This window comes from Anguilla anguilla, chromosome 18, assembly GCF_013347855.1.
Source record: "Anguilla anguilla isolate fAngAng1 chromosome 18, fAngAng1.pri, whole genome shotgun sequence".
NCBI classification, from domain to species: Eukaryota; Metazoa; Chordata; class Actinopteri; order Anguilliformes; family Anguillidae; genus Anguilla; species Anguilla anguilla.
Window position 1 is genome coordinate 2,318,633 of NC_049218.1, and position 21,989 is coordinate 2,340,621.

General features: G+C 47.1%; 1 protein-coding gene across 2 annotated transcripts in view; it reads left to right on the forward strand.

Moving 5' to 3' along the window:
• Positions 1–21,989, forward strand: part of LOC118218490 (protocadherin-15-like) — a 242,525-nt gene that overhangs the window by 195,740 nt on the left and 24,796 nt on the right. For both annotated transcript variants that reach the window (XM_035401170.1, XM_035401171.1), the window contains 3 exons: positions 12,069–12,178; positions 14,395–14,535; positions 15,816–15,943. In XM_035401170.1, coding sequence (XP_035257061.1) covers positions 12,069–12,178; positions 14,395–14,535; positions 15,816–15,943 — 379 coding nt within the window. The remainder of the gene's footprint in view (positions 1–12,068; positions 12,179–14,394; positions 14,536–15,815; positions 15,944–21,989) is intronic.

A 21,989-nucleotide genomic window follows, 5' to 3' on the forward strand; every position in this document is an offset into this window, starting at 1 on the left:
CAAGGCTAACAGACCAGTCCCTGTGCACACACCACTAAACAGACCCAGCAGACCAGTCCCTGTGCACTCACTACTAATGAGGCTAATTGAACTGTCCCTGTGCACACACCGCTTACCAGCCCAACAGACCAGTCCCTGAACGGTAGAAATGGCTGCCCCAAACTCTACTTCATTTGGGTGATTCACCGTTTTTAAACACCTCTATGCTTTTGGCAGATGATCATATTCTGAGCCGTGTAAATATAGTGGTTAGGGCACTGGGCCTGTTGCTCAGAGATTGCAGGTTCAAATCCTGGGTGTGCCGCTACTGTTGTACCCTTGAGTAAGGTGCTTAACGTGGATTACTTCAGTAAATATCCAGCCATATAAATGGAGTATATATTTTAAAAGTACCCAACTGTAAATGCAGATATGAGTGGAAATAGTTGGTGTTTATGTCACAGAGGTCAGTTGCCATGGCTTCCTGTTTCTCAGGTCACATGACCAGCTATAAGCAAAGTGTCATAGCAAGCTGCTCCCAAGAACCCCAAGCTCCCAAGCTGTAAGAACCAATTGAAAAGGTTGTTGTAATGGTGTAAGTCTATGCTTGGGGTGTCCAGATCCCAAAAGGGGACACTGAGGTTTTTTTTTTCAAGCCCATCACTAAAACACCTGACCTTGTCGGGGTAAAATTTGCCACACCTGTGGAGGCTGAATTTTTATGTGAGTTGATCCAAGGTGTCATAATCTTTTGATGGCTTAATAAGTGGCTTCAGAAAGTCCTGTATCAACCTCTTGGTGTTTCAGGAACGGAAAAACAAGTTTAATCTGGCCGTGTAATCATCTGCTTTGAATAATTAATGAAGCGCTGAGTCACAGAAGCAGTCAGCTGACCCTGAGGCTCTTCAGAACCGGACCCATGGTCACGCCCCTGTGTTTTAATGCTGCTGCATGACTGCTGTCACCTCAGATCAGCCTATTCCAGAGCAGTGCCGGCCTTGCCTAGTCTTCAAGGGCCCCCCCTCCCAACCCAGCATTATAAATAATATATATCCTAGAATAATTAGGGCACCCCCTGGTGGCCGTGGGGCCCTTAAACAGCCTCTTATGTTGCTTGCTGGTTCGGCTCACTTTGGATGCGTAGGGAGGAGATTAGAGGGGCTCAAAGACCAGGCACTGTGGGGATGGCATTACTCTCAGGGAGGGAAAACTGGTGAAACCTCGCCAGAATATCCTCAATATTCATCTCATATTCATATATCATCACAATCATATTCTTCTGCAATGCAGTATGATGTTTTATTCTCCTTCAGTGATGTTTTTTTGTGAAGTATAATTGCGCACACCACTGTGGAACATTACACTTCCATTTCTGCAGAATGTTCCGTGCTGGGTGTGGAAAAAAGCGATTTGACTGGGTCGTCACTCAGTAGAGCGAATAACACTGCTGTGTGACATTTGCAGCTACATCCAACATACTGCTGCGCTCTATGGTACAAGCAGGTGGGGTCAGGGGGTTGTCAGCAATGTAAGAGCGGAGAAAATGGCTGCTCAGGAGGAATCTTAGCATTTCTCCAACGGTATAATTTCCTCAGCAGGAATGTTAGGCTTCAAGAACTTTACGACTCTCTGGCCGGGGATGGCAGCCCTGGAAAAGGTTACCTCCCCGGAAACATGTCTGCTCATTTCGCTGCGAAAAGCCAGTAGCCACATTTTACAACTGCTGGGAGGAGACCAGCGCGCGCACAGTCCCAGCCAATTAGCTCACCCCTGCTGCTCGCTTGTGGAATTCACAAATGTTATTAATTAAATAAATGTAAAAAAATCATTAAAACCTGCTTCCTGGAAAGAATCTTTACCTCTTACCTCGTAATTAGCTTAGGAGCACAGGTCCAATTTTCATTATGTGAGCTGATACTAATGAGATTATAGTTTCGTAATCAAATTTTTATAATCAAATTAGTAAGGTGAGGTGTTTATAGCTTTTCAGAGAACGGTTGTTGGAACATGTTAATGGGAGGTGCAACCTAAATAGATTCCATAAACGAGTACATTATAGACAATGTGTCATAGAGGATTACAGGGGCCCTAGGAGACTGTTGTCTTCCTGGTTTGTTTTTGGTAATAGTTGCACTCTTTAACTCTGTTTGCATCACAATTTCCTCTCGGGGGGGAGGTTTTCAAGGGTCATCAGCTGTGTTTTTTTTTTTCTTTTTTTCGTGCGAGTAAACAGCCAGTTTTGATCAGCTGGGCAGGGAGAGCGTGTGGCTGTGGAAAGGCTGTATCGCGCCGCGAAGGCTCTGCGCCTGTAATTAGCCTCGCCAGGGTAGCACACCTGCAATGTTAGCATGCGTGCTAGCGCATCGCGGTTCAGTCTCCGAGCTGCAGGCTAGCGCAAACGCACACACACACACACACACACACACACCGCTCACACACACACACACACACACACACACACACACACACACACCGCTCACACACACACACACACACACACACACACCGCTCACACACACACACACACCGCTCACACGGCGAGCCGTGTTTCAGCGCGCTATTCACTGAGCGCTGCTAGCTGCTAGCCGCCTCGTACCTTGACTCAATTAAGAGAAGTGGATTAACCAATAAGATGGGGTGTTTGGTGTGTGTGTGTGCGTGTGTGTGCGTGCGGGGGGAGGGGTGGAGGGTTTGTTTTTAATGAATATATGGGGATAATGTAATTATTAAATATACTTAGCAACACCTCATATTGGCATTTCTGATCGTATTAATGTAAAAAGTGCTTTCAGCAGTCAAAAACAGTTTTTGTATTATTATTATTATTATTATTATTATTATTATGTATGCATGGGTCTGGGCCTTTCTGTGTGGTGTGTGTGCCCTGCAATAGATTTGGCGGCCTATGCAGGGTGTATTCCTGCCTCTCGCCCAATGCCTCTCTCCAGTACTCCCTGCGAACCTGCCCAGGATAAACGGGTAGAGATGTATATGTATGCGTTTCGGGCGATATTACTGTGAGTCTCTCAGCAGGCAGATCATTCGACTGTGGATCCATTTAAAGGAGGACCAAGGGCACGAGTTCACACGTGTTCCAGCAGATGTGCTTTTTTTGCACAGCTATTCAGGCTTTGTTCAGGGAAGAGTACTGTTCCTTTCCTACTATAATAGTGAGTGTCTGGGGGTGTTTTTGTGTGTGTAGAATACACTGGGATTTGCGTTACTGTCCTTGGTTACCCTTGTGCTGTTAGCTTGTCCTGCTGTGCAATGTGCAGAAGGCATTCTCTGTCAGTGAAAATACTGACAAATCAAAGCATCTTAGACGTCTCTGAATATGAATGCTTTTACTGTTTGGTTTTGTTATTTTTATGACATGTAGCATACTAGTTTTTTTTTAGTTTTTTTTTTTAGATAGTTTTGAGATTTCCCCAAAGCATTGTGCCTCTCTTGGAAATAATGGCTATCCATCAGAGCAGTTTGCTCGTTCGTTCGAAATTTGAAAGTGTTGGGAACAACGAATCCAGCATTTTTATGCAGATTAGATTGTTATACCATTATGGCAGGGGTAAGAGGGAGTTCGTATGGCAGTTTTAGGGGAAGAATATGCATATTGAGGTCTGTTTGCTGGTACAATGAAGTACAACAATCAGCTGAAAAAAAGGCTAATTTCTCTACTGCAGAATTGCTTTACAGAAGCTGGTAGAAAATGCTGTTTTGGAAATGCACACAGCAGGCATTCTGTGCACCTAAAGGTGTAACTGAAAATCACATTTGCATGCGTGAGCTCATACTTTACCAGTATACCAGCTCCGCAACCACGACTATTTCATACAGAGACGCATTACAGCCTTCAGCTGAAGTAAAGCCTTGATATGAAAGGATGCTTTGCATGCAGGTAATACTGTGAAGTAGCCACGCTATCCTTATATGGCTCCATATAAGCTCCATTTCCAATGCGGGCAGCACTGCTTGTGTTATAACGAAAACGTCTATGTAAGTGCGAGAACATTTCTCAACCCATTATCTGTTTCCTTTTTCTCTGGATAACAGTGACTACACGATGCATTTAAACCGATAAAATTTCACATTACAATGATGATTTTTCTAAAAATCTGAACTTTGCCAGCGAACTTCAAAGCATTATCATTATTATATTAATCATACCTATTAATGTGTTGATGAGTACAACCCTAACATTTAGAGCAGTGAGACCCCACAAATCCGGCCGTGGTGGGGCTGGAGGGGAGCTGCGTCAGGTAAACCCGTCAAAATGCAAATTAAACCTGGCAGCTGATGTCATTAAAAAATGAGAACGTGCGAAACTGCTTCGCTCCCGTGTTTTCCTGCTTTCACAGCATAGTGGGTATAGATAATCAGTCACATATGGCAGGGAGGGTTCAGAGGCCCCACTTTGCACCCACGAGCGCAAGCGTGGACGGGCTGTCAGTGGGCCGCACTGCGCAAAAATGTGGACCTCTGCCAGGCTGTCAGTCTCGATCGGAAACGTCCATTAACATTTGTATGGGGCATCGGGTAATAATCAGGTAGTTTACTTACACGGGAGGCTACTGTATCTGTACTAAGTGTGTAGACAGAAGGAAACAATGCGTGCCTGGGCACAAAGGTCGCTTTCATGCTGAGACTTTATGAAATATCTTTGTTGTCTTGTGTAGGGAAACCCTCGTGCAGTTCTCAGTCAGCCGAACAAACTTGGCCGTCGAGCTGGCAGACCGTTGTGTACAGACCCTGACACCTCGCATGAAAATATCGATTAGCTGGACTCCTTAATCAATACGGGCCCGGAGACTCTGTAGGAGCCCAGTGCTCTTAGCACTTCTCTTTTACTAAAAAGAAAAGACGACTCCAGAGTGGTAAGGTAGGAGAGGCTAATATACAGGTTGACGCTGACGTTACCTGTGTGGTCTGTAAGCACCTGCATTTGAAACGACGGCAGAACTGAAGTAAATGGAGTTAAGATTGAAAGAGCTCTGGTGGCTGGAGCTTGTTGCCCCCCCCCCCCCCCCCGCTCTTTGCCGTCTGCTCGCCCCCACCCTGGGCACTCGAGAAGTGCTGGAAAAAGAGCGGGAGAAAGGAGTGCTCAGTGCTGCCTTCACAAACTCTGACTGACCTTTGACCCTTGTTTCTTTCGGAGAAACAGCAGGGCGAAGGAGAGACCGGCCGCCCACCGTCTGTGCGGGCTCTTGGGTAACGAGGTCATCGGCGCACGCTGAAATGGTGGAGAAGGGCTTCTCTGCCCCGGAGACCCGGCCCTGCCCCGGAGATCTCCTTTTAGCCAGGCGTGGGCGTCGCTCCACCTGAGTGGCCAATCACGCGAGGCCATCAGCCAACCACGCGCCGCTCCACCTGAATGACCAATCACAGGTCACAGAAAGCCATCTTGGACCAAAAATAAATAAAACATTTTCTGTTTATTTTTGTGTACATTACAAGTGATAGATTACGCCCTGCGATAGAGTATTCCTGACTCTCCCCCAGTGCATGCTGGGATAGGCTCCAGCACCCCCTGACCAGGATAATGGATGGACGCGGTGATTAAATGGCTATCACACCAAGCCTTGTTTCTTGGCTCCGAAGCAGTTTTAAGGCTGAAAGGGAAACAGACCTTGTGACTCGGTGGAAGCAGTGTTGCGGACACACGGGATAAGAGGAGGAGAGAAAAGCAGATGGTAAACAGGTAAACAGCAGATGGGGGGAGGTCATAAAAACAGAACAATAACCCAAAAACTAAAAACAGCTATGCTATAACAGGTTGGGCAGCTTATTGTGTTCAAGTATAATCTCATTTTAAGTCTAAGTCTTTTTAAGTCTTTTCACTCTTTTTAAAATTGAGTTATAATTACATATTCCATTTTTATAAGTTGAGAGTGCTCAATTTGTTTAGTAAGTCCGAATTTAATTTTCACAGCATACTTTGTTAGAGAGAGATGGAGAGTCAGAACGTGCAGTGGCTGTGTTTGTGAAGGACTGTCTATGATGGAAGGTCTGACAAATATAACCAGCAATCAGCTGCAGCTGTGTAATTTTGTACATAGTTCTGCACCAATCAGCCGCAGCTGTGTAATTTTATACATGGTTCTGCACCAATCAGCCCCAGCTGTGTCACCCTGTACACGGTCCAGGACCAATCATCCCAAGCTGTGTCATCCTGTGTGTGAGGCTGCTGCTGTCCATGGTCCTGAAGGCTTGTGGAGACTGAAGCAGCCAAAGGGGAGGAGCCACGCCTCTTTGCTCCATTTGGGCCGTAGAGAGGAATCAGTTTCCCTGACTACAGTGAAACAGCGTCCACGATCTGCTGGTCTGAAAGGTTGTGTATCTGCCTTTAGACAGTCTTTATTAGTCCAGTGTTGATGGTGCTTGGCCCACTGGAGTCTTCTTGTTAACAACGCAGTGTGTGTGTGTGTGTGTACGTGTGTGTGTGCACGCATGTGACGTGTGTGTGTGTGTAAATAGATAGAGCTCTTTTCTGACACCGGTTCCTTCAATAATCATCAGTTATCACTTGTCAGAAAGTTTTGTTGATTTAAGTATACCCTTACTGAATTGAGTTTGCTTTGACCTCAACACTCCTGTCCAAAGCTTTCTGAGCTTGAAAAATGGGGTGCTTCTTCTCCTCTGTAACCTTATTTATTTATTTATTTATTTCACCTTTATTTAACCAGGATCAGCTCATTGAGATTCAAAATCTCTTTTTCAAGAGCGAGCTGGCCAAGACTGGCAGCAACAAATCAATTACACAAAGCTGGGACAGACAACCTTGAATGCTCTGTACCAGTAAGACCCACGTGCTTCATATGCTGATGTTATTGTCAGTGACTGCAAATCACCTTTCCAATTTGAAAAAAAAAAAAACAGTGTCTTATACCGTGTCTTTGAGCCAAAGCTCGTCATTTGTAGTAACGTCTCCAGAATGCACAACCCCGTCCTACAGTCTACACTGATTTATCTGATTCATCTGACTTATCTGATTTATCTGATTTATCTGTGTCCATGTGAGGATTAGTCTCAATGCTAGTTGAGCATCTGAGCCCAAAAGGAGGGTTAGCGCACATGGAAGTCTTCACTGCAGTGTATGCTGTGGAGGACTGCATGCGAGCATTGCTCAGAAGGTTCTAGCTCACCATGTAAACCTACGAGATACTGCAGCTCATACCAACAGAAAAACCCCAGTACTGGCGAAAAAAGTGCAGTAAAATAGCATAGCCAAGCCAAATGTGGCATAAAATTGGTAGCATTCCGCAACACCTGTCTTAGTTTTATTTATTTATTTGTTTTCTTCTCATTGCTCCGTCTGACTGCAATTCTGTTGTGAATGTTCTGGAAGCCAGCCAGTCCAAAACACAAAGGTGTCTGCCTGTTAGTCTGCATCTGTTGTTTGCGGTGATTAAATTCCTTGATTTGGCCCGGCAGCTGCAGGATCCAGAGAACACACCGCCGCCCCCCCCCCCACCCCCCCCCCCCCCCCCCCCCCCGCCCCCCCCCTTCCCCCACAGTGAAGCCCACCTGTGGCTGTGGGCAAGACACGCAATCCCAGCTGCTTCAGGTGAATGCAAGAGCAGTGAGAGAGTTTATGGGAGCGGGCAACTCGGTTCGACCTTCGGCTCGTCGGTTTGCCTGTAGGTGCAAAACCGGAGGAGGGGAGAGCCGTCTGTCCCGTAAGCACGTTTTTGTTTCGTAAGCGTTTAATAGGGTAAAGCCGGCATGTACCCCCTCTTCAGTTTTATTCAGTCAGCATGTGACCTCTATAAAAACACGAGTCAAAGCAAGATGTTGCTCAAGCCTTTAGGAGTGCATAGACTGCACAGGCCTTTTGGGCGCTTTTGAAGGGCTCTCTGTTTATCAGCCCTGTCCCACGGCTTCGTGTGGTTTTTTTTTATTAGACCAGCAATGCTCGTTTGTCCTCTGTACTCCTTGACAGGTTTCTGAGACACAAAAGAGCTGGCGAGCTCATCGGCCCGCGCACACGGGTTGGTTTAGTGTAGCCTCCGGCTGAACGGGCTAATGATTATATGAAATATTTAGTCGAAGCGCTGGGTAATTAAGCGGGTTCTCGACAGTGAGAAAGTCTGCTCGTTAAGGGTATGGATTTGCTCTGGCTCTTCGGCAGCTGGCAGACGGGCATCTTTTCAGGCCCGTAATCCTCTCGCTCCGGCTCATGTGCCGCACAGGATTCACTGCGCGGCGTCAGCTGCGGTTTTTTTTTTACGGACGTGAAACAAAATGGCGGAATGCGATGGCTGACACATCATCAGTCTCAATCCCAGATGGCCTCCCGCTCGAGAGCAGCGAGTCTTCAGCCCGAGTTCAGTCGTTTACTGACGTGCCACCGGAGAATTCTCTGGCTTAAATCTTTGGTTAGACTCAGCAAACTTTGGTCAGTAGTGCTCATTACTGTAGGTTATGAGTATCCGAACCAACTCATAGCACCATAAAACATTGCATTACAGGCATTTAGCAGGCGCTCTTACCCAGAGCAACTTACACAACTTTTTACACAGCATTTACATTGCATCCATTTACACAAACATATATATATACTGAAGCAATGCAGGTTAAGTACTTTGCTCAAGAGTACAACAGCAGTGTCCTACTAGGGAATCAAACCTGGGAATCAAACCTGTGACCTTCAGGTTGCAAGACCAGCTCCTTTCCCATTATACTACATTATTAACAGAGGTTCCTGGTGCATGTTTGCTGGGCAGGAGAGCGATCATACGTATCTTTCCATGAGATCTTCTGGGGTTGTTGCAGTGTGGTACGGAACTATGAACCTAAAATTGTGAGGGTGCAGAGAGTGACGTGTCTGCACAAACATGCAGGGGGGATATAGGATGCAGGTTGAGATGGGAGTATTGTTTGATGGGACAGGGGGAACACTGGACTGGCTGTGGGTTTTGCAGTAGAGTAGTAACGTGTGTGTTGGTTCTCTGTAAGTGACACGAATAACGGCCGTGTTTGTTTTGGGATGTGGAGAACATGGCTGCTGGTAAACATCACAAGCACCACCGTCTGCCACATCACCTGTCTGCACCAGAGCCGTGAGCGGGGGTGAACTTTTAACTGCCAACTAGTGAAGGCTGTGTGAGGTCTGTCTAAGGACAGGTAACACACACCAGCACTTCACAGGTCGGGCTGAGGAAAAATGTGTCTGCTGTGTAGCCTGCTTTACAGTCCCTGTTCATTTTTGAGATATTGGAAATCATTCGTAGCATAGAAGGAGTTCTCAGTGGGCGATCGTGTTCCAGTTGTCTGAGGGTTCCCGCAGAGCGGGATTAAGTCGAAGTTGTCCTTGATGCTTAACGTCCTCGCCGTAGTTTTTCAGAGAGCAGTTGGTTCAGAGAGAAGCTTCTTTGGAACGAGCGATGTGTTGCGACGCAAAAACTGGATATGTGATGCAGGTTAGAGGCTTTTTCCTGTCTGAACTGTCCAGAGCGTTCAGCCATTTTCTGCTTCTGTTGTCAAATATCATAAGGCCTACCTGGTTAGAGACAGGAGCCATTATGCAAATGGTGTCTTGTTCGTCCTTTCAGATTCCTGAAAAAAAGGCATATTTAATGTGTAGCTACCATCTCTAGGCAGGTCATGTGTTTATTTAAAGCTTAAAGTACCTGACCTCAGGCGTAAGAGTTGGGGAGCTCTGTGTGTGCATGTGTGCATGTGCATCTGCGTGCGTGTGCATCCGTGTGTGTGTATGTGCTTATGTGCATGCGTGTGTCTGTGTCTGTGTGAGAATGTTTGTATGTGTGTGTGTGTGTGTGTGTGTGCGTGCGTGTGCATGCGTGTGTGTGTGACCGCGTGTGTGTTTGTGTGTGTTCATACGTGTGCATCCGTGTGTGTGTGTGTGCTTATGTACATACGTGTGTCTGTGTCTGTGTGAGCGTGTTTGTTTGTATGTGTGTGTGTGTGTGTGTGTGTGCGTGTGTGCGTGCATGCATGTGTGTGACCGCGTGGGTGTGTTTGTGTGTGTTGATGCGTGTGTGTGACCGCGTTTGTGCGTGTGTTTGTGTGTGTGTGTGCGTACAGTCTCTCTCCTTCCCTGTTCAGCAGTGGCTCGCTCTCCCATTCTCATGGCTGTAAGCTGTCTGTTAACAGGTTTGACTTTATCGATTCATACCCAGTTATATCTGTCTCAGTCCTCTCTGTGTTATAGCAACTCTCCCCGCCTTAACATCACCCGGCGCTGACATCCTCTGTTCTCCCGAGACCTCTCTCTCTCTCCTATCATCATCCCTCTGTCACTTCCTGAAGCCCGCGTCTGTCTCATACCGCGTCCTGTCCTCTCTCTCCCTCCCCCCCTACCGCCGAGAGCGGGTCTTTCATCAGAAACGCAGCGTCTGTTCCAGCTCGCGCTCTGTCATCTTCACCCCTTCCGACTGCACCTCTACAGTCAAGATTTACAGCCCCTTTCTTTCCAGAACATTTTCAATCTGCTTCAGTTTGTTCAAAAATAATAAGCCTTTCTTTGCCTTCTGAACCAAATAAAAAGAGAATATTGAGGAGTGGGCAGGGCAATCATATTTACATATTAAGACGAAAAACTGAATGACTTAGAAACAGACATATTTACAACTTTGTTTCTCATCAACTCTTTTTTCCTTTTCTACATTGATAACTCTGCAGTGGAACACAAGGAGCTGAAAGATTTTCTGAAAGGTTTAATGCTAATAAAGAACAACAAGCAAAATGAGAACAGCTGCTTTCATGTCCACATTCCTGTTATTTTCCCCTTTCCAGTGTAATACCCCTTTACTTGACTCTGAATGACACAAAGTGCACGGAACACTCGGTGTGTTGTGTTCTGAACTCCCACTGAAAAACGCACACGGCCCATTCTTCGCTCGAACGTGTCACTCAAGAGTAAATAAAAAAGCACTGCGGTGGTAGATTGAATGTGACCCAAGACTGACAGAGTCTAAAAGTTTCATGACTGTGAGAGGAGAACTGTGAGAGAGAATTCATCTGAACGCGTCTTGAAAGTTTTTGAGGGCGATGGCGGTCTTGGAAGGTTACGAAAGCGCTATTGAACGAGAGAACTGTTGTTGTCTTCCAGACAGGTTGTAGCGCAGACGAGATCGAAACGATGTCGGAGAGGGAGCCTGCTGTCTTTCCCCTTTAAAACATGCATTGGTTGACCTTATTTTTTTCCCTGTGCTGGTATGAGACAGGGACTTATGTTTCCTGGAATCTGTTTCATCGAGTCAGTTCTACAAGGCTGATTTCTGTCCTAGAGTCTCATGTGGCTGAACTTGGCGGCTAATTTGTGTTGTAAACCAGTGAAAGGAGAAACTTTTTTTTAAGGCTTGCAGGTTAATATTACTGTGTCATTAACCACAGCAAATTATCTAATGAATCCTGGGAGGTGACTTAAAAGCAGCTGGTCGACATTTAGCTTTGGTTTGATGTTTTGTAACTTAAGAAGATTAACTGGAACAATGGCCAATATTCATAACGACTGGAGAACTTCAGACGCAACAATAATATAATCAACAACAAGTGGGTTGTGAGTTGTGTTAATAACACGTGTTACTAACTTTCACTTTGCCTGTCCTATATAGGGTGCATGTGGGTTCAGCTGTTTCTATGGTAACCTGCATTGAACCAAACTGCCTTTCAAATTTTAATAGGATCACAGCTTGGATTGCTGATTGACTTTGCAGTGACAGAACTGGTGTTTTGATCTACCATTCCGGTCTACCATTCCATCAATAATAAAGATCAGGAGATGTCACTATACACCATATGTAACATATATGACACAATACACATTTTCAGTGTGTATATATATATATATATATATATATATTTACTGACACCTGACTTTTGTTCTGACTACATGAAGGTTACTGTCTACAGCAGAATGGACAAACTCCCCAGCCCTGAATATTGGTCATTGTCTAGGGATGGCTTGTGCAGTGAAAGGCTTCACAATCAAGCCCGTTCTGCGCAGGTTCTACGCAGGTTCTGCGTTCTTCGCGTCGCTGGGGCCCTCTGTGTACGGCGCGCTGACCGCAGACGCGCTGCGCTGGCGGGATAGCGACTGAGCGAGCCTTTCTCCCCTCCCGTGTCTCCAGGTTTCCCCCCGTCAGCGAGAACGCCCCCGTGGGAAAGGTGGTGGGGGTCATCCTGGCGGCCGCCGTGAACCAGACCATCTTCTACTCCATCGTGGGCGGGAACGACGAAGGTGAGCGCCGGACGCCCCGCTGCTCATTACCGCCAAGACCGTGCAGCGACTTCCTCACCTGGTTTAACATAATAGCATAGCATAGCATAACATAGCATTACACAGCATAACACAACATAACGTAGCATAGCATAACGTAGCATAACATAGCGTAGCATAGCATAATGTAACATAGCATAACATAACATAGCGTAGCATAGCATAACACAGCATAACATAACATAGCGTAGCATAACATAACATAATATAACATAGCATAGCATAACATAACACAGCATAACGTAGCATAGCATAACATAACATAACATAACGTAGCATAGCATAGCATAACACAGCATAACGTAGCATAGCATAGCATAACACAGCATAACACAACATAACGTAGCATAGCATAACATAACATAGCATAACATAACATAACATAGCGTAGCATAGCATAACGTAGCATAGCATAGCGTAACATAGCATAACATAACATAATGAGGAGAACAGCCCAACAATGTTCGTAATTTTCCTGACTAAATTAGTCCTCTCATTATCTACAGACTAGATAGTATCTAACACTGTATCAAACCTTGTCTTGAAAATCCCCAGTTTCTGCCACTACTACGTGACCTGGCAGGCTATTCCACACACTGCCTACTCTTATTATTTTATCAATGCATTACTGTATGACATACATTTTACATACATTACAGCAGTTTGCATACATCTTAGTTCTGCCTTTGCATGTCAGTGTCTCCTTTTTTTTTTTTTTTTTTTTTTTTTTTTTGGGGGGTGGGGGGGGGGGGGGGAGATTAGTATGGGAGATGCATGATGCTTCATTTCAAAAGGTTACAGCTAAAATGTCAACTGTGACCAGGACTAATCATCATTTTGCTTGACTGTGTAATTAGCTTAGCTGAATTAACTTACATAATCAGAGACGCTTTCTCTTTTTTTCAGAAAATGCAGTCACTGTTTTCTCTGTAACGTTCAGTCGACACGCGGTTAGCAAGCCGTCCCCTTAGCAACTGTGTGACCGTGGGGCGCGTTCTCTAAATCCGCCATCCGACCAAATTTTGTTAAACTGGATTTTCGTATCCATGGCGTCAGGCTCCGGGTCCCTCGCTCGGCCTCTCGGTCGCCATCCCGGCTTCTCCCGCCACATCTAGTCGAGCCGTTTTACCAGCGGTCTTTTAAAACTACACGACAATATGTAAATGTGCACAACAATATGCAAAACTACACAGCGGTATGTAAATCTGCACAACAATATGCAAAACTACACAGAGATATGCTTAACGACACAGCGATATGTATATCTACACGCCAATACACAAAACTACACAGCGGTATGTAGAACTTCACGCCGATATGCAAAGCTGCGCAGCGATATGCAAAACTGCACAGCAATATGCTAAACTACACAGTGATATGCTAAACTACAGTGATATGCAAAACTGCACAGCGATATGCGAAACTACTCAGTGATATGCAAATGGGGGCAGCCGGTCATCGGGCAGAAGCTGCCGGTAAACTGGCGGACAGGCCCCTGCCCTTGCGAGAGGAGCTCGGAACCCCGGTGTCGTCCATTAGATGCGGCTCTCTGACCCGCCATTATCCGTTTCTCCTTCTCTGCCTCTCCGTCCTTCCGCTGAGCCAAGGCAGGCGCCCTCGTGTTCTTGAGGGGTCGCTCTCTCGCTGGTCTTTCCGCGGGGGGTCCGCCATTAAGCACAAACCACTCTTCGTTTTTTTTTTTTTTTTTAAGTCCCATCAAAAGGGTATTTCTGCCTCGACGCGTGTGTCCGTTTTTTTTCTGTGTATGGAAAAATGAAACACTTACGCAGGGAATGGGTAACTGTGGTGAACTCATTCATGCCGGGGGGCCAGTGGTGCTATTTTTCTCTTGTTATATTTGCATCCTGTTTCATTATTGTTATTGTAGATGCTGTTTATACGTGGCATGAAAGAGCAGGGGAAAGTCTGTCGCTAGGTAACAGCGGCTTGACAGGTAAAGCAAGCCTCTTCTCGGGCTGAAAGCTCGAGCCAGAAAAGCACTATTGATTTCCGCTTGCCGAAAGGGCGGAGAAGACCAGTCATACACGGGAGAGGGCTGATGTATTTATGGTCGCCCCCCCCCCAGCAGCGACGCCGTTGGCTCTGGCGGTTTTCACACGGCCGAGCTGACGGCTGCCGCCATCGCGCTTGCGTTTCCGCTGTCCCCCCCCCCCCAGGGCACTTCGCGGTGAACAACGCCACGGGGGTCATCGCCACCGCCCGGCGCCTGGACTACGAGAACATCACCGAGTACGTGCTGCGGGTGCAGGCCGACTCCATGGCGATAGTGCTGTCCAACCTCCGCGTGCCGTCCAAAAGTAAGCCCCTCCGCCAGTCCGCCCGTCGTCAGGGATACGGGGGCGTGTCCGTTTCACTGGAAGTCTTTTCAAAATGTCACTCACCATTCCTTATTCTCACACTTTATAAATGATGTCAACAATCCGACCAGAACGTTCTGCATTTAGTAATTCATTATTTTTCTAACTTAATGTGGTAGATATAATCTGATAAAATTCATCCTGGTTCATAATAACAGAGTTATAGATACCATTTTACACATTTACACAAATATATTTAATTGGAAATTATCTGTGTTGCCCAGTTCTGTGATAAACCGTGCTCTGTGTTTTGTGTGTGTGTGTGTGTGTGTGTGTGTGAAAAACTCACAATGTTCTCGTGAGCGAATGTGTGAAAACACGGATGTGAAGACGAGCTTTAGCACTTTGTGTGTGGAGTGCGAACAGAAAGAAAACACACACCATACACCTGACAGCAGCGAAAAGCGCCAGGCTCCATTTTAGCAGAACGCTTTCGGACACAAAACAAAAGGCCAACGTGGGGTTATTCCACGTACAGGAAAGCTAGTGACACAGCATGAGGCAGGTCAGAAACAGATTCTCATTGGTACAGTAGGTTGACGGGCTCATCTGATTGGAGGAGGGGGTGACGGCACAGCCAGCGGCGGGGCCTCTCCTCGTTTAGGGGTACAGGCGGGGGTCTCCCCTGCCGTTACTTTAGCACGTAGGCACGCCCGCTTCTTATCGTTCCAGCGGTGTGGAGGCCCTCTCTTCCGAGCCGGGTTCTTCCACGCCAGTAACGGAGGCGTGCGGTAAAGTGCTGGCTCTCTCCTGTAGTTCATAGCGCTTCACACACGAGCCCCACGCCCGCTCCAGGAAGCGCAGAGACAGAAGGAGGAGGAGGAAGAGGAGGAGGGTCTCTGGGGTCCCCCCCCCCCCCCTCGCCCCCTCATCCCCCCGGAGGCAGGCTGAAGCATTTCTGCGCTGTGATAAATCACATTGTGTTCGCTGCACTCCCTGTGCGCATTCTGAGGCCCAGACCTCATGACTTATCATTTTAAGATGAACTCTGGAAAAATGAAAAATGGCTCTTGACAGCTCTCACGCTCATGTGCTGTAATGTATTCAGCATTTCCTGCAACATACAGGCACTAACAAGGAGATGAGAGTATTTCCTGTTACACAGTGCTTTGTGAATAATTTTTAAAATTCATTTTTCTTGTTACATGTGTTGTCTTTTGATTTATTTTTGTTTTTTGTTTTGTTTTGTTTTGTTTTGTTTTGTGTTGTTTTGTTTGCAGCAAACACGGCTAAGGTGTTCATTGCCGTCCAGGACGAGAACGACCATCCTCCCGTTTTCACCCGGCAGCTGTACCTGGGCGGGGTGGCAGAGGACGCCAAGACCTTTTCCTCCGTGCTCCGGGTCCAAGTAAGCAAGACCAGCACTGCTGGGCCCAGGCAGTGTACAGGAAGGGGTCCTGCATTTGTGTTCAGGCATTTCACAGACACCCTTATCCAGAGAAACTTACGCGGGTCCTGCGTTCGTGCTCAGGCATTTCACAGACACTCTTATCCAGAGAAACTTAAGCGGGTCCTGCATTTCTGTTCAGGCATTGCACAGACACCCTTATCCAGAGAGACTTACACAAACACGTGCAGAGCGTCGGGCGAAGGGCAGGGGAGGATTTAACACGTCGGACAGGTTTGCCCACGGGAGCTGATTTTGCATTGGCTGAATTTGGCATTAGTGATTTTGAAGATTAGATCAGGCTCAACCTGGGCAGAAGTTTTTTTGTCATTCAAGGTATTTTGGGCCCTAACCACTCAACTGGTCTTTGCACAAGGTTAGTCTGTTAAATGAAAGATTTCCTCCGGCATGTTGCAGGCAGACCAAAGACCCTGCTTTAACGGCGACGCGTTCTTTAGATTCACATGTAGCCGTGCGGAGGAGGCAGAGGTACGTTTCTCTCGTCTCCGACTGATCTGAAGATCCTGATTCCGTTCCAGTCATCTTCAAGAGATGCGCTGTCATGTCTGACTGTGAAAGTGGTCTCGGATGAGATGTGTTTGATCCAAAATGTCGTTCTGTTCGAATGAAAGTTATAATGAGTTTCAGTCACTTTTGTGGATGCTCTTCCAGGTGTCCCCTGTAGCTGTCTGGCACCAGACAGGTGCCATCCAGGGCACAGCGGCGCTGCTGATGTCGAGCATTTTTTCTGTCGCTCTTCTTTCATCTGCTGTTTTTGTCCTGTAACTCGGCTGTTGGGCCTTTTTCCTGCAGCTTTGGTGTTTTTGAATTTTTCCTGTATCTTTGTTGTTGGCCATTTTCTATTGATGGTGGACTTTTTTGCCCTGTAGCTGGGCTGATATTGGGCTGGACTGGTTCTCTCTTCAGCCTGAGGAGGTTCATTGTCTTTTTAAAACGCTGTGGTATAGGAGGGAGGAGGTAGGTTAGCTCTTCCTAGGGTGACAGCATATTGAATGTAGATATTGACTTGTGTGAAATGAATTAAAGGATTTGAACTGCAGAAAAAGCAATATACAGACTTACAGATGTTGATTGAAACTGCAGGATAACAAAGGCATAGAAAATATGAAAATATTATGGAAATGTGTGGAAGAGAGATGTAAAGATATGGATATGGGGAAGGAATGAAAGGGTGCCTTAGATATGAGAACATGTGTGTGTGTGTGTGTGTGTGTGTGCATATGTGTGCATGTGTTTTTGTGTGAATGTGTGTGGCGTGCGTCCTTGCGTGCGTGTGTGCATGTGGGTGTGTGTTGGGGGTGGGTAGGTGATGAAATCAGTTAAAACATGACATACTGTGGTTTATATTTGACATAAAAGTTAGATTGTATTTGGCAGCATCTGTTCTCCTGAGCCCCTGGTGTTTGGCCCAAGATTTCTAGTATTCCAGAGGCTGGCCCTAGATTCCCAGTATTCCAGAGATTGGCCCTAGATTCCCAGTATTCCAGAGATTGGCCCTAGATTCCAGTATTCCAGAGGCTGGCCCTAGATTCCCAGTATTCCAGAGGCTGGCCCTAGATTCCCAGTATTCCAGAGACTGGCCCTAGATTCCCAGTGTTCCAGAGACTGGCCATAGATTCCCAGTATTCCAGAGACTGGCCCTAGATTCCCAGTATTCCAGAGACTGGCCCTAGATTCCCAGTATTCCAGAGACTGGCCCTAGATTCCCAGTATTCCAGAGACTGGCCCTAGATTCCCAGTATTCCAGAGACTGGCGGTCGTCAAAGCCCTCGGATAAAATGTTTTCCAGTGGCCTCAGTGCACTTCCATATTATCCTACGCTTGACTGAAAAGTTCTCTGAGAAATTATTTTTCTGAACTGCATTGGTATTGGACGCTGTTATCAAGGTTGTGTTTTGAGTTGGGGGGGGGGTTGTGTAGGTTCTCTGGAGATTTCGGGTTCGTATTTATTTTTGAAGGCCCCGCTGACCTGTTGGTATTTTACAGAGTGAAGGTCTTGGAAATGTGTGTTTTTAAAAGGGTTTCAAAAGTGGGTTATGCCTTCCAGTTCTAAAAGAGATCCATACTGCTGTAAGCCAGGGAGGCGAGAGAGGAGGTGTTGGGAGAGATTCCGTGAGCCAGGGAGGAGAGAGAGGAGGCGTTGGAGGAGAGAGGAGGTGTTGGGAGAGATTCTGTAAGTTGTGGAGGAGAGAGAGGAGCTGTTGAAAGAGATTCTGCAAGCCAGGGGGGAGAGAGAGGAGGTTTTGGAGGAGAGAGGAGCTGTTGGAGGAGAGAGGAGGTGTTGGAGGTGTTGGGAGAGATTCTGTAAGCCAGGGAGGAGAGAGAGGAGGCGGTGGGAGAGATTCTGTAATCTGTGGAGGAGAGAGAGGAGGCATTGGAGGAGAGAGAAGGTGTTGGGAGAGATTCTATAAACCAGGGAGGAGAGAGAGGAGGTGTTGGGAGAGATTCTGTAATCTGTGGAGGAGAGAGAGGAGGCGTTGGAGGAGAGAGAGGAGGCGGTGGAAGAGATTGTGTTTCTCACCAACCCTTTGATGCCACAGAGCTGGTCTGTTCCTTGTCACTGAAGGCAAGCGCTAGGCTGTTTGACAAAGAGCTGTGATGTCATCTACAAAGGTCACATCTGTCAGACATGGTAGCACACATGAGCATTAGCACGACATAACCTGTGTAGTGTGAGTGTGCACACATTCGCCCATACACACACACATGCACGCACACACTTACACACACCAACACACACACACACACACACACACACACACACACCAATATGCACGCACACACCCACACACACTCACACCAACACACACACACACGCACATATACACACACCAGCACACACGCACACACACACAATCACACCAACACATGCACACACACACACAAGATGAGGTGTGAGGTACTCTATATAACATCAGAAACGTATATACAAAGTGTGGGGCACAGCTTTGAATTCACCAATTCACCCTCCCCCATAGCAGACACTGTTTAGCTTATTCAGAGGTTAAAGTAAATAAGTAGTAGCCTAGCTGGTGGTGTCTTGCATTTTAATGGTAACATTATCGTAGCAAGAGAAACTTTCTTCCTGCCTCAGGCCAAATGACCTGAGTTTAGCCAGCAGGCCGGTTACTGAATCTCCTTTACTGTTCCTGCTGGCATGAAAGTGCTCTCACACTCCTGCTTCTCGCTCCATACTGTCGCTAACTTATGGACCAGACCTGGGTGAAATATGGGTTTCAAGTACTAACAGCACTGTGTTATTTTCAAGGACAAGTATTTGTTTTAAATAATGAGACTGTAACTGGAACCCTACATCAAAGTTCCCAGTGTTGAAATCGTGAAAGATGGAACACAGAACGTTGCAGAGCTTTACTTTTAGATTTCAAGATGCTTCTTTGGATCGAGCATGGAAGTTAGTGTCTAAAGTTGGCCGTTTCAGAACGTCCAGTCATCTGTTACTGAGCCTGAAAGCTCCTGAGTTCCTGTTTACCAGATCAGCTTAAGCAGTGTGCTCACTGTGGACGTTCTGTGTGTCTCGCTTGTTTAAGCTAACCAAATGTGCCGATTGACCTGCATTGATTAGCCTGCATACCCGCTGAGTGTGCTGTGCTACAGGCCTGTAAGGAGATGCTTCCTCTCGTTTGGTCTCCACAAGTCAGTTCAGCACAACTCCCTCCTGTGAGTCTTTAGGAGGACGGGCTGGGGGGGGGGGGGGGGGGGGGGGCGCAGCTGATTCCTCCTCTTTTGGCAGCTGTCAGGCAGACAGGCCGGCTGTGTTCCGGCACAAACCCCGGGTGGCTTTCGGGTACGCCACGGTCTGCCTCTCTTGCACGGACGCACAGCTGAGGATGAGTCTCGGCTGTGCTGAGGTTGAGCTACCTGAGCTTTAATTAGCCCAGGTGTGTGTGTGTGTGTGTGTTGAGTCCACCAGGCCCTTTACTGAAGCACAGACTGCTGAGCTTTGAGAAGGAGAGGCTTCTGTCATCAGTCTCTCTTGGCTTTTTTTTTTTAATTGGTTTTTTCTTTTCTTTTTTCTTTGATTACTCACCCTGGGAAACAAGGAACGAAATGGCCGCTGGACCCCGTCAGCCATATCAGCTGCTTATTTATCTTCTTTCTCGTCCAATCACCACCCGGGATGGTGGCCACACCCACCAGCCTGCCATGCCTATTTTGTTGGCTGCACTGGAAGCGCCTCTCAGCAGACCAACCAGTCAATCAGTTGATCAATCAATCAGTTGATCAATCAATCACTTTTATTTTTTATGAGGCACTCATCACAGGGTGTTGAAACTGTCATGTGTACTGAACTTTCCCATCAGAGCCACGATCTCAGCCACCAGCAGCGTTTCCTAGCACGATTAGCACGATTAGCAGGCACAATGTCGATGTGCTTTAAGGAAGTTTTCACCTGCTGTCTCCAGGCGTTAACATAAACGGGTGCAGTTCGAGAAGCGCCATTTGGTACCAGCCTTGATAAATCATGCCTACTGACTCATGAGCATATTTCACTCTCTATCCTCCCATGTTTTAGCCAGCCGTGCGTTTGTAACTCCTCAAATTAGCCGCACGCGCGTTTGGACCAGCGCAACCAGAGAATCAGCACATTTCACCCATTTCCCAGCCCCAGGTGGGTTGGCATGGCACACGCGGCGGAGCCCGAACGTCGCGGCTCTGCAGACGGAGAGCTCTGCGGCCCTGTAAGCGTCCCTGATGAGCCTGCCTCGTGGAACTTTTTTGTCCACCGTTCTCCTTGGAGGCGCGTATGCGAGCGTTACTGCGTCTTCCTGGGAAGATTCTCATCCTCGGTTCGCTGAGGCAGCGACATTGCACGGCCCAATCGGTGCCTTTCGCTCGCAGGGCAGGGGGGGGGGGGGGGGGGGGGGGGGGGGGGGTCTCTTAGGCAAGCCTGCAGAGCCTCGTATCGCTCATCTGTGACCAGAACTTCTGTGCAACTGTGTCTGTTCTGTACCCCCAAAGATACGTGCATGGCTGTTTTCTGGGTAGGGTACGAGAGTATTCGGCTATCAACGCCATTGCGGCTGGAGAATTATTTCATTATTTCTGATTGTATCTGACAGCCTGAAGGATTCTCTGGCGGCCCGCGGGTCACCTGACATTTTCCGGGTTCGTCGTTACCATGACGGCCTCCTCGCCTGGCGCTGGCAGCTTCCTGTCCGGGTCAAGCCAATCGCGATCGCTCCCCTGCCGCGCTCTCCGCTGACAATCCTCTGAGCTGAGACGGGAGGGCTTGGCATTACCAAGCCGGGTTTGAACTTTGGGGCGATGTCGAGCATCTTTGTCCCCCCTCTTAAACACTGAGGTCTTCATGATTTGTTGCAGAAGAGAGGGGCAGATTCGCCGCACAGTCTTGAAGGGGGGGGGGGGGGGGAGGTGGGGGTTACCTTTACATGGATTCAAACCGAAGCAGCTCATTGCCCCGCAGATTGGGCTAATCTACCTGCAAATCCCTCTGTAAATAGTTTGTAAGAAATAAAAAAGATTTAATTCAAACTGTGACCCAGTGTTGTGCCTTGGATGTGGCGCTTAGGTTCTTATTAAGGGAAAACGATGAGTGCAGAATGTTAACGACTGCTGTTCAAGCAAGGTTGGAACTTATGTTGATTATTTGAGATGCTTATTAAAAGAATATTGTTTTATCTTCAGATTTTCCCATTTTAAGCAGGCAGATGTGAAATGGATCATTGTGAAATGTAAGGTACCACTTAACCCACTTTTGGACCACCCCCCCCCCCACCACCCCCCGCCCCCCACCCCACATAAACATATCTGTGTGTCATGGATTATATTGAATTATTGTTTTATTTACCTTTATTGAATAAGGTAAGTCAACTTAGAACTCTCTTCCAACTGAAAAGTTCTCTTTTCAACAATGATGGATCCTGAAAATGTAATGGATTGTGTAGCCAGTGAGATGTAGGGGATGATTCGGTAGCCTGGTACGGAGAATAAGTTCACTTTGCTA